This window comes from Schistocerca cancellata, chromosome 5, assembly GCF_023864275.1.
Source record: "Schistocerca cancellata isolate TAMUIC-IGC-003103 chromosome 5, iqSchCanc2.1, whole genome shotgun sequence".
NCBI classification, from domain to species: Eukaryota; Metazoa; Arthropoda; class Insecta; order Orthoptera; family Acrididae; genus Schistocerca; species Schistocerca cancellata.
In genome coordinates this window covers 528,422,234-528,439,602 of record NC_064630.1, presented here as the reverse complement: position 1 = coordinate 528,439,602, position 17,369 = coordinate 528,422,234, and the positions used below count along the sequence as shown (strand labels likewise).

Sequence of the window (17,369 nt, the reverse complement as noted above, 5' to 3'; positions counted from 1 at the left end):
ACGAACGGTGGAGTGTGTTGCTTGGTTGTGGAATTTTGTTGCTTGGTTGCCTTTGCCTTGGTTGATATGTTTTACAGGTCATAAATTTTAACTTGCATCTCAGTATTTTAATAGTTCATTACTTTTTTGATAAAAGCAAGTGAGAAATATTTATCTTATTTTGTTTTTATCACACTAAAAAATTTGTTTGTGCGGTGCCGCCACAAGATTACTTGTGTGGGTGCTCGAGCCCCGGCACGCCCACGCAGTCGGCCCGCATGTGTGGTACCAGAAGTCCACGCACAGGTCATGTAATTCCCGTAACTTACATCCCAAATGTGTCCTCGGGGCTCAGAGCACACGAATTAGATGCCAGAATTTCAGTATAACGCTCCTGAAACCATTGGTCTTGTGACACGGACAGTTATTCTGGTGGAAAACAACGTCGCTGTCGGAAAGTACATCTAGCGCCAAAGGATGCAGGTGGTCCACTGCAGTGTTCACCTGGTCCACGACTCTCGTGATGACCGATTATCAACACTGGTCCCATGGAAGCCCTGACGAGATCGCCGCCTATCCTGCTTTACGAAGCGGACAAGCTTACAATCTCCACATTCTGAGATGAGACACGGAAGCACAACTGCTTGATGCCTGCTCGTGGTTTCATCGTCCTTCAACCACTTTCCATAGATGCTTACGACAGCAGTACGTAAACAGCTCTTCGCCATTTCCAAGGTGCTCATTCTATGGCGCGGGGCCTTAACAGTCTGCCCTTTGTCAAAGTCGCTCATGTAAATGGATTTCCCCATTTACCACCACTGGCGTCGCGGAATGGTTCGCCATTCGCCTCTGCCCCAATTATACAGTTTTCTTACCACATCACGTGCTGGCAACGGAGCAAGTGGCATTCAGTCTCACGGTGAGTAGTGGCCATAGTGTATTGGGTCACCAGTGCATACCTGAGTGGCGATTACGCAGGGAAGCAATATAAGGCCCAGCTTTAAATTTGTCCTAAAAGCTTAAAAGCTTCAGTTTAAGTAGACAGTACTTCCTTGATAGCCTAACAGAGGTTAAGATTCGGGGAGTCCTCGCGAACTGTGCTGCCAAAGTACCAGGCAAATGGTCCTCCCGCAGTGCAAGGTATCATCTTTCACAAAGAAAAATCCTTGTGAACAAATTTTAGGAAATGATGGGAAAAGTGAAGGACACGTGGAAGTTTTGGATGTCTTGATGGCTCCTTCCAGTCGCAGAGATATGTTAGTGCCCCTGCCAATATTCCCCGTGGTATTATAATTTCTCTCATATGTTTGTATCTTGTCTTACAGTTAAAGGAGTAACGAGTGACAAACGTTTCAAATACATCTTTTCATTTCTCCTTTGCTAAAAATCCTAATTTTGTGAATATATTTTATACTTCCTGAGTTTATTAATGACGAAACAAATTTCTTGTCTCATTAGCCTATCTTTAGAGCTCAGATTCCGTTCCCTCTTTCGGTTTTGATTTTTTTTTCCGTTTTCACGTTGCAACTGCAAACGCAGCTACTTCAATCGCCTGGTCATTCAAATAATGATTATACAAACTGTGTTGGCGCGAGAACTATTTGTTCATTCTTCTTCAGCACTAGAGCCCTTGATCGACCTAGCCCCCTGCCTCCGCATACTTGTGTACTCTACTTTTGTCCTCCATCGTCGGATCTCAACTTCGTAAGGTCAGCCAACACGTTACCAGCCATCTAGTTTGAGGTCGGCCCTTCCTTCTGGGTAATACATCTTCCCTCTCATTATCTTTCTGCGTATTCTGTCATGTGCCAGCTTCTCTGACATTCGATATATTTTACTGTATATTTCTCTGTATAAGATGTCTTTCGTAATCAACCCTTACTCTGCAACCTCCTGTCCCTAACTCATATGCCCGTAGGTCTTTCTCGGGGTTTCTCTTTCAAATGGCTTAGGTTGTTCATATCATCCTCTGATTCAGGTTAATAATACCATCTCAACTTCTTTGTTCTTGCAATCAGAGAATTCTCAAATAATTATGTTAGCATAATAGGCCATTTCCTACTTGTAATCTTTTTCTAAATCTTTGCCTCATATTACCATTCACAGCAGTGGAAACCTTTACGTGTTCAAATAAAGGCTTACCATATCTACATATAGACTCTGCGTACCCCTGTGAAGTGCAGGGCAGAGTGTGCTTAGCATGGTAGAGTATGTTACTCTTTCTTCCAACTGCAAAAGCTCATCGAGTGCGGAAATAATGACTCCTTAAATGCCTCTGGGCTTGCTTCAATATCTCAGACTTCGAATTCACAGCCCGTAAGGGAGCGACACGCAGCGGTCCGAAGAATGTCTTCAGATTTTTCACTTAAAACTAGTTCCGTGAGACATTTCATCTGTCTTCAAGAACCTGACAAATCTGATTGTTCATATTTTTGTAACGTTCTTCTGTGAGTTAAGCAAACCTGTGACAGTTTGTGACGTCCTTCTCTTTACACATTTAATATCCAGTGTTAGTCCTATTCTGTACGAGTTCCACACACTTGATCGATACCCTAAGATAGGACGCACGAATGTTTCATAAGCAATTTCCTTTGCACGCTGTCTCGATTTTCCTGGCATCTTACTAAGAACCTAAGTCTGCCACCTGCTTCCCCTACGACTAAAATGTAAATGTCGTGTGAGTACGGCCTCCCGTCGGGTAGACCGTTCGCCGGGTGCAAGTCTTTCGATCGAAGTGATGATTAGACAACACAACACCCAGTCCGTGAGCAGAGATCTCCGACCCAGCCGGGAATCGAACCCGAGCCCTTAGAATTGACAGTCTGTCGCGCTGACCACTCAACTACCGCGAGCGGAACCCCTACGACTGAGTATCTGTGATCATGCCGTTTCATATTCCTACAAATCGTTATTGATGATTCTATAAGTTTACTGATTCTAATAGTGAGTCGTTGATACTGTACTCATAGGATACTACGTGTTTTGTTTTCCGGTTTTTGAAGAGCATGATTTATTATTTCTATAAATTTGAAGCAATTTGCCAATCGTAGGACCACACTGAAGTCCCAGCAAGATCTGATTGTTTTTGTACCTTTTTTCAGGCAATATTTGACTATAGAAAACTACATCACTTGCGAAAAATTTGAGATTCCTATTAACATCGTCTGGCAGGTCACTGATTTGCGACATGAACAAAAAGGCCCTCAATGCACTCCCCTGGGGCATGGCTGAAGTTGCTTGTACTTCTATCGATAACTCTCCACCAATGATAAAATGCTGTTACCTATGTGCGAACAAATGCCCAACGCAGGGAAAAATTTTGTTTGTCAGCCCATACGATCCTAGTCTTGTTAATAAACTTAGTTGTGTAACGGAGTCCAATGCTTTTAGGAAGTACTGCATCTACATAACTGCCTTGACCCTTGACTTTCAGGATGTCACATGAAAATCGCTTAAGTTTGGTCAATGTTCTTTTCTCCTCGCCTTAGAATACGCCATTGTGATGTGTTTTAGGTTATCTCCAGTTTGTTCATGCGTACAAACGGATGCTTCTCAAGGATGAAATCATTTTTCTGGCCATCTTAGCTCACGAACATGGAAATCCGAAAAGATGTAGACTTACCTAGGTTCTCAGAGGCCATGCAGTCCTTTAAATCCTTGACTGCTTTTGTCAGGTCTGGCTCGTCTGCCTGGAAAAGACAGTGACGCAGTGTGAGATATACAAACTGCATTGATTGCACACAAAAGAGCGGGACCTAGCTTTACTGAAAGAAACATGCGAGACATGTGTAAATTCTCCTGGTAGAACGCCTGCTCGTAGCTTTAACAACCTTATACTATTTATTATTATTATTTATTTGATCTTCTTTCCATTCTTTTTCTGAATTGGAAAAAAATGTGCAGTTAATCATCTCATCTCGTCATTTGTAAGGCATCTAACTTATTCAAAGTATATTGTTATAACCTAGCTTCGGTTTTTTGCCTTTGGATGCAAAGAGGAACAAGTTATCTTGTTGACAAAACGTGAACATGCTACGACCTATCTAACGGTTAGAATCAGACTCCTATACAGTTAAATTATCTTGTAGAGCAGTGGTGGAATCCACCCGCTTCGCTACGACGCCAACACAAGAAGTAGGTTCAGAAGAAGAATAGAAATGAAAAGAAATTGGAGCCTTTTAAAGCATAATGGTAAGTTAATTCTAATAGTCGGAACTTTTGATGTGACTACGGACCTGCCTTTATTTTTCAGGTAAATATTTCCTCCTCTATGGCGCTGTTTAAAAGTTTTTGTGGGGGCATACAAGGAGCACTGACGGAATGTACGAATTAGGTTAGGAAGTTTACGCTTTCGCCTTGATTTGTCGTTGTATCAGTGGGTTAAAATATTTTTTCTTCTTCTGGTGTAGTAATCTACTTTTGTTGATTTATCATGAACGGCTGAACCTTCTTTTTCGTGAAAATGTTTGCTCACATAATTTTTGTTTGTCTACGTAGTTCCTCCTTTTCCGTAAGTCTTTAGTACCTTGCGCAACTCATTGGTTAAGGCGACTTCCCCGGAATGCGGATCAATGCGATATGTGTCTTTTTAGGTTATATTCTACAACATTCGAGAGTATTGTAGAAAATTCAGAACATTCCAGAATATTCGGAAAACTCGATAACATTGATGAACAATCTCGCAAATTTTCCGTTGAAAAATACGTTGATGCGACAGAGGCAGAAGATGTCGTGGTGATCACCACAATGTGATGGCGAGCACTTCGAATCCGTATATCACCATATCCACAAGGGCTGTTATTTCACAACCACAACAGTGAGCATTTGAACTATTAACCAGTATGTGGTGAAAAAGGTAAATACTGCTGTGATACGACTGATGAGCCGCACACTGAATGGCATATTTAAGCAGAATAATTGAAGACACCACACTAGTGTTCACAAGACACAGCGAGGAATGTTCAGTTCCTCGACTCGCAACCCCCATCCCCTGATCCGTTACCTGTGAGAAGACGAACTATGTTATAGCAACCTCCAGCCAGTAATCAACGTGTACTGTGTTTCAACAGTGGCAAGAAATTTCTTAAGATTCTTCGGAGGCAGTTTTCTTCCACTGCACAACGAATACGTTAATCTATAGGTACGGGAGTCACAGCACATACCGATGTTGATGATGGAAATCAGCTGCCAATGGAATGTTAGGTTAATCGATTAAAACACACTGCAAGATGAACGCCCCCACAGAGCTTGATAAATGTAGAACTGATGTTCCATACTACAAGACCTTCACTATTATCAATGTGTGCTTCCATTGTAGTCAAACAATTTCGAATGACGGAAACTAAATGGCGGAAAACCACGACGACGAACCGAGAGTCGCATGGCAAGTGCAGTGTATGGAGCACCAAGACGGGTCCATCAAAATCGACAGAAACTTGAGAAAGTAAAAATCAGTCATGTATCAGTTTTCAAAATCTTACACGACAATTTGAACACGAGAAAGGTCGGAGCCACCCGGTTCCCACGACTACTCACTCCCAATCAAGAATACCGTCGAAATGAGCAAGCAGTCGAAATTTTATAGCTGTGTCAGACTAGCTTTGTTCCACGACTATGAACCAATTTATTCAGCACGGAAACAGTGTCCCTGGACTATCAACCGTTGTCTGACCAGTGACTTCATCTGTACTCGGATCAAGAAACAGTTGCGTGGCAGGCGTTTCCACAACGACAACGAAGTGATTTTTGAGGTGGAACGTTTTATTACATTGTTTTTTTTTGGGGGGGGGGGGGGAGGGTCATTAGTCTTCTGACTGGTTTGATGCGGCCCACCACGAATTCCCCTCCTGTGCTGAACTCTCCATCTCAGAGTAGCACTTGCAACATACGTCCTCAATTATTTGCTGAATGTATTCCAATCTCTGTCTTCCTCTACAGCTTTTGCCCTCTACAGCTCCCTCTGGTACCATGGAAGTCATTACTTGATGTCTTAATTCATATCCAATCATCCTGTCCCTTCTCCTTATCAGTGTTATTCACATATTCCTTTCCACTACTATTCTGCGAAGAATCTGCTTATTCTTTACCTTATCAGTCAACCTAATTTTTCAACATCCGTCTGTACCAACAAATCTCAAATGCTTCGATTCTCTTCTATTCTGGTTTTCCCAAATCCATGTTTCGCTACCATACAATGCAGTGCACAAACGTACATTCTCAGAAATTTCTTCCTCAAATTAATGCCTACGTTTGATACTCTACGACAGCCGGTTTGGTAGCCGAGCGGTTCTAGGCGCTACAGTCTGGAACCGCGCGACTGCTACAGTCGCAGGTTCGAATCCTGCCTCGGGCATGGATGTGTGTGATGTCCTTAGGTTAGTTAGATTTAGGTAACTCTAAGTTCTAGGGGACTGAAGACCTCAGAAGTTGTCCAATAGTGCTCAGAGGCATTTATATTTACGACATCCGGGGCAAACAAAATTGTATTCTGTGACACCGCAATCTTCATGAGCCCAGCGATAACATTTCGTGCACTGTGCTCATTTCTCCCCGTGTTCGTCTCCAGAAAAGCGTCCAGTACAGAACAGACACTCTGCGTCATCGTCATCACTGCTGTCTGAATCCCCACTGTCATCAAGATTGGCATCGGATGCCGAGTCACTAAACGATTCTTCTGCTTTAGGTCTACGATTTGAAGGTTTTCCACTCTTCTCCCCAAACAACTTTCTGGCTGCTTTCTTAGCTTCAGCCTCTGATTTCTTCTGTTTAGATTCTTGCAATTGCTTCACATGAGTTCAAGTTAGCAACTCAGCAGAGCAATAACGCGGTGTTAGACTTATTTGACTATCTCCAGGTGGTTTCGCGATGTGTGGGAGAAGTCTGATGTCTGCCGGGCTCACAGCTTGACCATCACCGTCAGTAGTTTCATATTCGTTTTTGGAATCTCTTTCATGAAGAGCGTCAGCATGGCGATGAATTTTTTATAAGCACTGTGAACGGAGTACTTTGAATTTGGAGTAATATTGATCAACTTCTGAGCAAAATACTGCCTTGGAAGACAGTTCCAGAAAACATTCCAATTTCTGATCATAAGACTAGTCAAAGTAATTCCTGTTTATGATAATGTAATCGAATTAAAATAAACGCAGTTGCCAAAATTTTACTACAATAAATGGTAAAATATTCTTATCTCATGATAGTATTGCGTAAATTACATATAACAAATCGCGAGAGGACGAGTTCCCCCAATATGCGATAGGTATCGTAATATGCGACACTGTCGCGTATTTGGATCCCCATACTATCGCATATTAGGAATTTTGCCATTTTACACAAAGAATCACACACTTGCTAACAACTTTCGTTGGAAAATGAACCTAATTGTCAATAATTATAGGTAATACAGTCACAAATAACAACAATAAAAGAGTGCAGTACTATCCACTCACCTTTAAGCTGAAATATTGTCTTAACACCGAAGTCGCAGAAACTCCAAACACAAGAAATTTTGTATCAACCTCTACGTACTGTGTCCGGCTCAACTATGGCGCCCTATTCGCTGTGTCGTCGTCTGGCACGCAATAGACGTGTTTAAGAAACTCTCCACCAGAGTGCAACCACTAACATGAGCACAGTTGGGGTGTCTCATATTAGGGAACTATCTCATAATAGGCACCTTTCCTCTATTTCGCCATACTCATACGTTCTACACAACAACGTTAATAGTCGTTTTGTTTCCACTTCCTCCTATTATTGTAGAAATTCTAATGGGATATTACACTCCTGGAAATGGAAAAAAGAACACATTGACACCGGTGTGTCAGACCCACCATACTTGCTCCGGACACTGCGAGAGGGCTGTACAAGCAATGATCACACGCACGGCACAGCGGACACACCAGGAACCGCGGTGTTGGCCGTCGAATGGCGCTAGCTGCGCAGCATTTGTGCACCGCCGCCGTCAGTGTCAGCCAGTTTGCCGTGGCATACGGAGCTCCATCGCAGTCTTTAACACTGGTAGCATGCCGCGACAGCGTGGACGTGAACCGTATGTGCAGTTGACGGACTTTGAGCGAGGGCGTATAGTGGGCATGCGGGAGGCCGGGTGGACGTACCGCCGAATTGCTCAACACGTGGGGCGTGAGATCTCCACAGTACATCGATGTTGTCGCCAGTGGTCGGCGGAAGGTGCACGTGCCCGTCGACCTGGGACCGGACCGCAGCGACGCACGGATGCACGCCAAGACCGTAGGATCCTACGCAGTGCCGTAGGGGACCGCACCGCCACTTCCCAGCAAATTAGGGACACTGTTGCTCCTGGGGTATCGGCGAGGACCATTCGCAACCGTCTCCATGAAGCTGGGCTACGGTCCCGCACACCGTTAGGCCGTCTTCCGCTCACGCCCCAACATCGTGCAGCCCGCCTCCAGTGGTGTCGCGACAGGCGTGAATGGAGGGACGAATGGAGACGTGTCGTCTTCAGCGATGAGAGTCGCTTCTGCCTTGGTGCCAATGATGGTCGTATGCGTGTTTGGCGCCGTGCAGGTGAGCGCCACAATTAGGACTGCATACGACCGAGGCACACAGGGCCAACACCCGGCATCATGGTGTGGGGAGCGATCTCCTACACTGGCCGTACACCACTGGTGATCGTCGAGGGGACACTGAATAGTGCACGGTACATCCAAACCGTCATAGAACCCGTCGTTCTACCATTCCTAGACCGGCAAGGGAACTTGCTGTTCCAACAGGACAATGCACGTCCGCATGTATCCCGTGCCACCCAACGTGCTCTAGAAGGTGTCAGTCAACTACCCTGGCCAGCAAGATCTCCGGATCTGTCCCCCATTGAGCATGTTTGGGACTGGATGAAGCGTCGTCTCACGCGGTCTGCACGTCCAGCACGAACGCTGGTCCAACTGAGGCGCCAGGTGGAAATGGCATGGCAAGCCATTCCACAGGACTACATCCAGCATCTCTACGATCGCCTCCATGTGAGAATAGCAGCCTGCATTGTTGCGAAAGGTGGATATACACCGTACTAGTGCCGACATTGTGCATGCTCTGTTTCCTGTGTCTATGTGCCTGTGGTTCTGTCAGTGTGATCATGTGATGTATCTGACCCCAGGAATGTGTCAATAAAGTTTCCCCTTCCTGGGACAATGAATTCACGGTGTTCTTATTTCAATTTCCAGGAGTGTATTTATTCCTTCTGCCTTATTTGATCTTAAGTCCTCCAAACATCTTTTAAATTCTGATTGTTATACCGGATCTCCTATTTATTCTAAATCGAGTTCTGTTTCTTCTTCTATCACATCAGGATAAATCTTCCCCCTCATAGAAGGTTTCAATGTACTCTTTCATCTACCCGCTCTCTCCTGTGCATCTAATAGTGGACTTCCCGTTGTTAGTGTTAAAATCCTTGCTCTTAATGTCACTGAAGGTTATTTTGACTTTCCTGTATGCGGAGTCAGTCCACCCGACAATCATTTCTTTTTCGATTTCATCACATTTTTCATGCAGCCATTTCGTCTCAGCTTTCCTGCACTTTCTATTTATTTCATTCCTAAGCGACTTCTACTTATGTTTTTCCTAAATTTACCTGAACTTTTTTGCATTTCCTTGTTTCATCGATCAGCGGAACTATTTCTTTTTTACCCTTGGTTTTTTCGATGTTGCCTTCTTCATACCTATGTTTTTCAACTTGTGTGGCTGCCCCATTTAGAGATGTCTATTCCTTTTCTACTGAGGTATTCCTTATTTCTGTGTCCACAGCCTTAGAGAACTTGAAGCGTATCTCGTCATTCCTTAGTATCTCGTTATCGCACTTCTTTGCGTATTGATTCTTCTTGATTCACCTCTTAAACTTCAACCTACTCTGCATCACTACTACATTGTGAACTCAGCTTATATCTGCTCCTAAGTACACGTTTTTGATTAGTATTCAAAACGTCTACGAACTCAGATTCCAAACCCACCACCGCCTAAATTTCGGATAATAAACGGCATTAGCAGCTGAAGACTTCTGGCGTAAGAAGTCACGTTCATTTGGCATACGGTCCTGTCAAAGAGGGCGGCGGACCAGACAAATTTTCAGGACACTATCTTGTCGTTTGAGTGGTAACTGCCCCTAAAGACGGAAGAATCAGCAATGATCAACGGCATGTGGATGCAGAATGCAATGGAAACCACTGCATTAAATACACACAATGTGTATCGACACGACGTGTGGATCATAATTCAAAAAGTGTCATTATGATCCCTCCATTGGTAAAATAGTTCCCCATTAGGATGTCTTGGATGGGATTGCCATGGAGGGGGGTGGGTGGGTTGGGGGTTGGGGGAGGGTTACCATCATAAAAAGGTTGAACAACCAGCGAAAGGATAACGTTCTATGAATCGGGGAGTGGAATGTCAGAAGCTTGAACTTGGCAGGGAAGCTAGAACATCCTAAAACGGAAATGCGAACTGTTACTGTGAACATTTCAAGGATGGGGCTGTTCTTATCAGAATCGACTGCATACCAACACCGACAACGATACTGCAGGTATACATGCCGACCTCGCAAGCTGAAGATGAAAAGACAGAGAAAATATATCAGGATATTGAAATGGTAATACAGTACGGAAAGGGAGATGAAAATCTGATAGTCATGGGTGACTGGAATGCAGTTGTAAGGGAAGGTGTAGAAGGAAAGGTTACAGGAGAATACGGGTTTGGGACAATGAATGAGAGAGGAGAAAGTCTAATTGAGTTCTGTAATAAATTTCAGCTGGTTATAGCGAATATTCTGTTCACGAATCACAAGAGGAAAAGGTATACTTGGAAAAGGTCGGGCGATACGAGAAGATATGGTGAGGCAGAGATTCCGAAGTCAGATACTGGATTGTTAAGCGTACCCAGCAGCAGATATAGGCTCACTTCGAATGTTGTAACTATGAAGAGCAGGGTGAAGGTAAAGAGATTTGTCATGAAGAATCAACACGCAATAAAGTCGGATGCGGAAGTACTATGAAATGACGAGATATGCTTGAAGCTCTCTAAGGTTGTAGATACAGCAAGAAGGCGTAGCTCAGTAGACAGTACAGTTGAAGAAGAATGGACATCTCTATAAAGGGCTATCACAGAAGTTGGAAAGAGAAACACAGGTACAAAGAAGGTAACTCCGAAGAAATTATCGGTAACAAAAGAAATACTTCACCTGATAGATGAAAGAAGGAAATACAAAAATCTTCAGAGAAATTCAGGAATACAGCAATATAGCATGCTTAGAAATGAAATAAACTGAAAACTGCAGGGAAGCTAAGACGAAATGGCTGCGTGAAAAATGTGAATAACTCGAGAAAGAAATGATTGTCGGAAGGACTCACTCAGCATGTAGGAAAGTCAAAAAGACTCGGTGACATTAAAAACAAAGGTGGTAACATTAACAGTGCAACGGGAATTCCACTATTAGACGCAGAGGAGAAAGCGGGTAGATAAAAAGAGTATATTGAAACCTCCTACTAGGGGGAAGATTTTTTATGATGTGAGAGAAGAAGAAAGAGAACTCCGGTATTAGAATCAGAATTTAAAAGTGGTTTGGCGGACTTAAGATCAAATAAGGCAGAAGGAATAAATAATATCCAATTAGAATTTCTAAAATAATAAGAGGAACTGCAAAGAAAACTGCTAGACAGGTTGCTGTGTTGCATGTATGGGTCTGGCGACATACCATCTGAATTTCGCAAAAATATCACCTACACGATTCCGAAGAATGCAAGACCTGACGAGTGCGAGAATTATCGCCCAATCAGCTTAACAGCTCATGCATCCAATTTGTTGACAAAATAATATATACAGAAGAATGGAAAAAAATTGAGGATCTGTAAAATAATGATCAGTTTTGCTTTAGCAAATATAAAGGCACCAGAGAGGCAATTCTGATGTTTCGATTGCTAGTGGAAGCAAGACTAAATAAAAATCAGGACAGATTCATAGGACTTGTCAACCTCGAAAAAGCTTTCGACTATGTAAAATGTTACAAGATGTTGCAAATTCTGAGAAAAATGGGGGTTAGCTGTATGAAGAGACGGGTTATATAGAATATGTACAAAAGCCCAAAGGGAATAATAAGAGTGGTCGACCAAGAACGAAGAGCTCGAATTAAAAGGAGTGTAAGTCAGGGATGTAGTCTTTCTCACCTTCCGTTCAATCTGTGCATAGAAGAAGCAGTGGTTGAAATAAAAGAAAGGTGTAGGGTTGGAATTAAAATTCAAAGTGAAAGGTATCAATGATTCGATTCGCTAATAACGTTGCTATCCTGAGTGAAAGTGAAGAAGAATTACATGATCTAGTTAATGAATGAACAATCTAATGAATACAGAATACGGATTGAGAGTAAATCGAAAAAAGACGAAAGTAATGAGAAGCATCAGAATTGAGAACAGCGAGAAACTTAACATCAGGATTAATGGTCATGATGTAGATGAGGTTAAGGAATTCTACCAATGAGAAATTTCCGAGAATGTACGATTCGAGCACGGCACTATGTGATAGTGAAAGATGGACTTTGGGAATACCGGAACAGAAGAGAATCGAAGCATTTGAGATATGCTGCTACAGACGAATGTTGAAAATTATATGGAATGGTAAGGTAAGGAATGAGGGAGTTCTGCGCAAAATCGTAGAGGAAAGGGAAATGTGGAAAACACTGAGGAGGAGAAGGGACAGGATGATAGGACATGTATTACGACGGCAGAGAATGATTTCCATTGTACCAGAGGGAGCTGATAGGGCAAAATCTGTAGGGATAGACAGAGATCGGAATACATTCAGCAAACAACTGAGGACGTATGTTGCAAGTGCTACTCTGGGATGAAGAGGTCGACACAGTAGAGAAATTCGTGGCGGGCTGCATCAAATCAGTCAGAAGACTGATGGCTCAAAAAACGAAATGTACGTTATTCCTTATAATTTGTTTTGAACAGAACTGGTACACTGGTACCACCTACAGGCAAAATGTACATTATTCGTACAGTGTCTAGTTTGAGAAGGTTGCCATGACTCAAAGACATGTCATAAAAGTAGCTTGATCCGTCAGTGCGCCACATTGCGTATTTTCGTCCTCTGTGTCTGCCAGTTGGGAAAGCGTAGCTCGTAATGTGCAACCCCTCCTCCCCCCCCCTCCCCCCTCCTGACATCAACTGCCACAGCGCACAACAACGTGGCATCCACAACGGCGCTGCGATTGGCAATTTTATCCAGACTAAATTATTTCATGGAAATTGGTTCAGCTCTTTACTCTTGGAAAGGTAATAGACAAACACACTTATGTTCAGAAAGAACAGAACACCTTGAAGGACACGTTCATATCACATAACATGTACATTACTATGTTCTGTAGAAATTATTAGCATTTGAACCATCTCGGCCAGCCGGCTCAAGGCCAACGTCAATATCGAGATGCAAATCCACCTACCGGTAAAAATGTGCCTGCTGTCGTCGCTATAAAACCAAAGGTAATGGATCAGTTTGATTTCAGCAGATGTGCAAGATGCGTCATTGACATATACGCGAACCGTACCGTCAAATCAGTGTGTTTGAAAGCGGGCGCATTATTGGCATCAGAGAATGTGATACATACCTTCAGGAAATTGCTGCTCGTATGGGGCGGAGTGTTTCGGCACTGCAACGGATGGATGCAGAATGGTTCACGGAAAGCCGTAGAACAAGACAAGATGGGTCAGGTTGCACTCCGCCGAGAAGATTGACACCTCATTCGAATGACATTGCGGGACAGATCTGCGCTCTCCTCGGCTCTAGCGGAACTGTGGAATAGTGTAACGCATCCTACATTATCAGTAGCGATAGTCCGTCGCCAATTATTACGGTATGTGATACGTGCGCGACGTCCACCTCTCTGCCTAGCTTTAAAGAATGTGCAGAAACATGCTAGACGGCATTCGTGTATGGAACGACGTCACTGGGAACAATAACAGGATCAGGTAGTGTTTTAGGACGAATCAGGGTTCTGTTTGAAAATGATGGTTGCATTTTGGTTGGCCGCAGACAGTGGGAGCGGTATCACAGTGATTGCTTTCGCACAAGGTATACAGCGCCAACTCAAGGCCTTATGGTGTGGGGTACTGTTGGGTACAACCATCAGTCACAGGCTGTGCATGTCCAGGGTACGGTGACCAGTGTGACCTATGTAAATGATATCTAGCGACACGTAGCCATACCCTCTCGGCACAACGCCCAATAAGCCATTTTTCAGCAAGACAAGGAAAGACTACATGTTGCTGCACCAACACGTGCTTCTTGTTGTTACAGGATTTCAACCTTTTACCCTGGCCCATCAGATCACCAGACTTCTCGCCAATGGAAAATGTGTGGGGTATAGTAAAACGAGGGGTGCAGCGCTGTGACCCAGCGCCAAACACCACAGATGAACATTGGAACCGGGTAAATGCAGCATGTGTAGCTATACCACAAGAATCCATTCGTGCTTGATACGCGTCGATGCCATCAAGCATGGAACAAGTTAAGAGGGTCCATGGTGGACCCTAGGCAACAGGACACATGCTGGACCGAGGCAACTGGTATACTATTCATTTTTGAAGACATATTACTGTAGACATGTTCTGAGGCATCAAGGGATCACCAGTTTAGTATTGGAGGGCAGCGTGGAGGGTAAAAATCGTAGGGGGAGACCAAGAGATGAATACACTAAGCAGATTCAGAAGGATGTAGGTTGCAGTACGTACTGGGAGATGAAGAAGCTTGCACAGGATAGAGTAGCATGGAGAGCTGCATCAAACCAGTCTCAGGACTGAAGACCACAACAACAATTACTGTAGATGTCCTATGGATATGAACTTCCTATCTCTAGTCGTTCAGGGTGATCTGTTTTTCAATTCATAACATGAAGTCTGAAAATGAGTCCATGGTCTGTTTTTTCTGGACATGAGTGTATGTACATATATATTTGGTTTGTTACCACAGTCACCCTTGTTTCTGTGAGAAAACCTGTAATATGCAATAACCAAACACACGACACATAGCAATATAACAACACTTTAACGAAACTCTTCACAGTTACGTACGTGCCGCCGCTGTGAGAACAGATCAGCATACCATCGTTGTGCCGTTGCATTCAGTGAACCCATTCAGAGGTGATTCTCGGCCAGCTCTTCATCATTGAAACTATCCATACACATATGTATCGCTTTTAAGGTACACGTAACACGGCTGGAAAAGCATATACAGGACAGAACCTGTCAGAGGTGAATGCAAGCTTGAAGGCGAAGAGTAAAATGGAAGTAGCGTTGTCAACAGCAAGCACTGTGAACGAATGTGTAGAAGACACAGAGCGTATACCGTCGACATTTCCACTGTTGTGCAATGTTTCCAGTACAATACTGCTAATTAGGGCAAAAAACTAAACGCAATGCATTAACTCTGTAACGAGGCTCAGCAGGCTTGTGGGTCGCTTATATTAAAATATTCAGAAGGTGTGCTGAATAACCTCTAAAAGTTTGTTGGTGGAGTTCTTGTTCACCCGGTACATAGCCCGCCTGCCACGTTATTTTCCCCTCACTGAAAACGAATGTACGAAACAAACAAGTGGATTGCCACGAGGGGCGGCCACCCTTACGGAAATACAGTGCTGAACTTAAACACCAAGATAAGCCACGGCCAGTCAGTGGGCTTGAGGGGAAAGAAGTCGAAGCACTGTTTAGGACCCAGCGGTGTAGCAACAGTGGACGTCAGGAAGCTGAATGTTTTCAGCCGGCCGAGCGGTTCTAGGCGCGGTTCAGTATGAAACCGTGCGACCGCTACGATCGCAGATTCGAATCCTGCCTCGGATATGGATGTGTGTGATGTTCTTAGGTTATTTAAGTTGAAGTAGTTCTAAGTTTTATGGGACTGATGACCTCAGAAGTTGAGTCCCATAGTGCTCAGAGCCATTTGAACCATTTGGAATGTTTTCGAAACATAGAGTTAGGGTGAGCGATGGAGCGTCCCTTTACTTCATCGAGGAACCTCGAACCCCTGGCGCCTCGTATTCTAACGATCTTGATGACCGCTACTGACGTGTTCAGGAAATCGTTCCGAAAGTCTCATCTACTCGACTATTTTTTATGTGAAGTTGTTCGATTATATATCGGATTCTTAGCAGTACCAAAAAGTGGGGATATCTGGCGTTCCACGTAATACTTAAAAACCGGGACATGCCACAAAAGTCAGGTATCGGGCACCACTACCCGTGCAGGACATAAGCAGCATGTGTGAAAGAAAAGATGGCGACTGACAAAAGGTATTCGTTTGACCCACTCCATGTCCCTAACGGGGTACTCCGGTGGGGATAAGAAAGTGGAAAATACGTAAACTACCGAGTCGGCATGACGTTTCAGTTACTGCGAGTCCGCTGAAGTTAAACGAATTGGAGTAAAAGGAGAATTACCAACTAAGTCTGAGCCGTGCACGATTTACGTCCGGGGGGAGGAAGGTAGGAGTAGTGATATGTTCCAGACGGTAACAAAACGGCGCTTCGTCTCTCGAGGCATATTCGTTACTCCATAGCGAATTCATACGACCACCAACAGGTGTAGCTTGAACTCCGCGTCGGCTTACCTTTGCGGGGGCTGCCAGCAGCATCGCGCTGACGACGACAGGCAGGAATGTCCTCATGGTAGCTCGCGACTGGAGGCTATGGCGCCGGTCGGTTCGCTCGCAGCTTCACTTGTACCGCGTCATTATGCTGTCTCATTCCACGTGACACAAAACTTGACAGGACGGCTAAACATAATTTACTGTCAGCTGGCTCTGGCGTAACGAGCCGGGTTTCCTCCGCTGTCGCAAAAGTCTGTTCAGCTCTCTTCCTGCTGTCAAGCCGGAGTGTCGGCCTAACATGACAGGCTGGGAATACAGTTGTATTGTTCTCGCCTGTTGTGCGACGTCCTCAGTGGGTAGTTTCCGCATTTGTCTCCCGCCACTGTGGCCTAGGCTCTAGGCGCTTCAGTCCGGAACCGCGCTGCTGCTATGGTCGTAGGTTCGAATCCTGCCTCGGGCATGGGTGTGTGTGATAGTATTGTAACATGGCCGGTGCCATTCCAAAGTACCATTATCCATTATGGCGGCCTTGACGTCACAGACATTATGAACTGTTTTGATAACACCGCCACCATTCCAAAGCATCGTTATTCGACAACAACAAGGTCGCACGCAGTGTATCCGGCACGTGTTGCCTCTCTAGTCTTTATTACCGTAGCGGGGTGTGTGAGAGAGAGAGAGTTAGCGCCATCTCTCTCTATGTCACAACCCCGCACCTACATACACGCGCTAGGCAGGACCTATATAAATCAGTGCACGGCCCACCTCACTCTCACACTGCTCGTATACTTCAT

General features: G+C 44.3%; 1 protein-coding gene across 1 annotated transcript in view; it reads right to left on the bottom strand.

Moving 5' to 3' along the window:
- Window positions 1-16,701, bottom strand: part of LOC126187742 (uncharacterized) — a 50,283-nt gene extending 33,582 nt beyond the window's left edge. Inside the window, exons 1-2 of the mRNA XM_049928991.1 lie at window positions 16,597-16,701; window positions 3,602-3,668 (exon numbers count right to left, since the gene is read on the bottom strand). Coding sequence (XP_049784948.1) covers window positions 3,602-3,668; window positions 16,597-16,653 — 124 coding nt within the window. The 5' untranslated portion in view covers window positions 16,654-16,701. The remainder of the gene's footprint in view (window positions 1-3,601; window positions 3,669-16,596) is intronic.
- Between the last annotated feature and the right edge of the window lie 668 nt (window positions 16,702-17,369).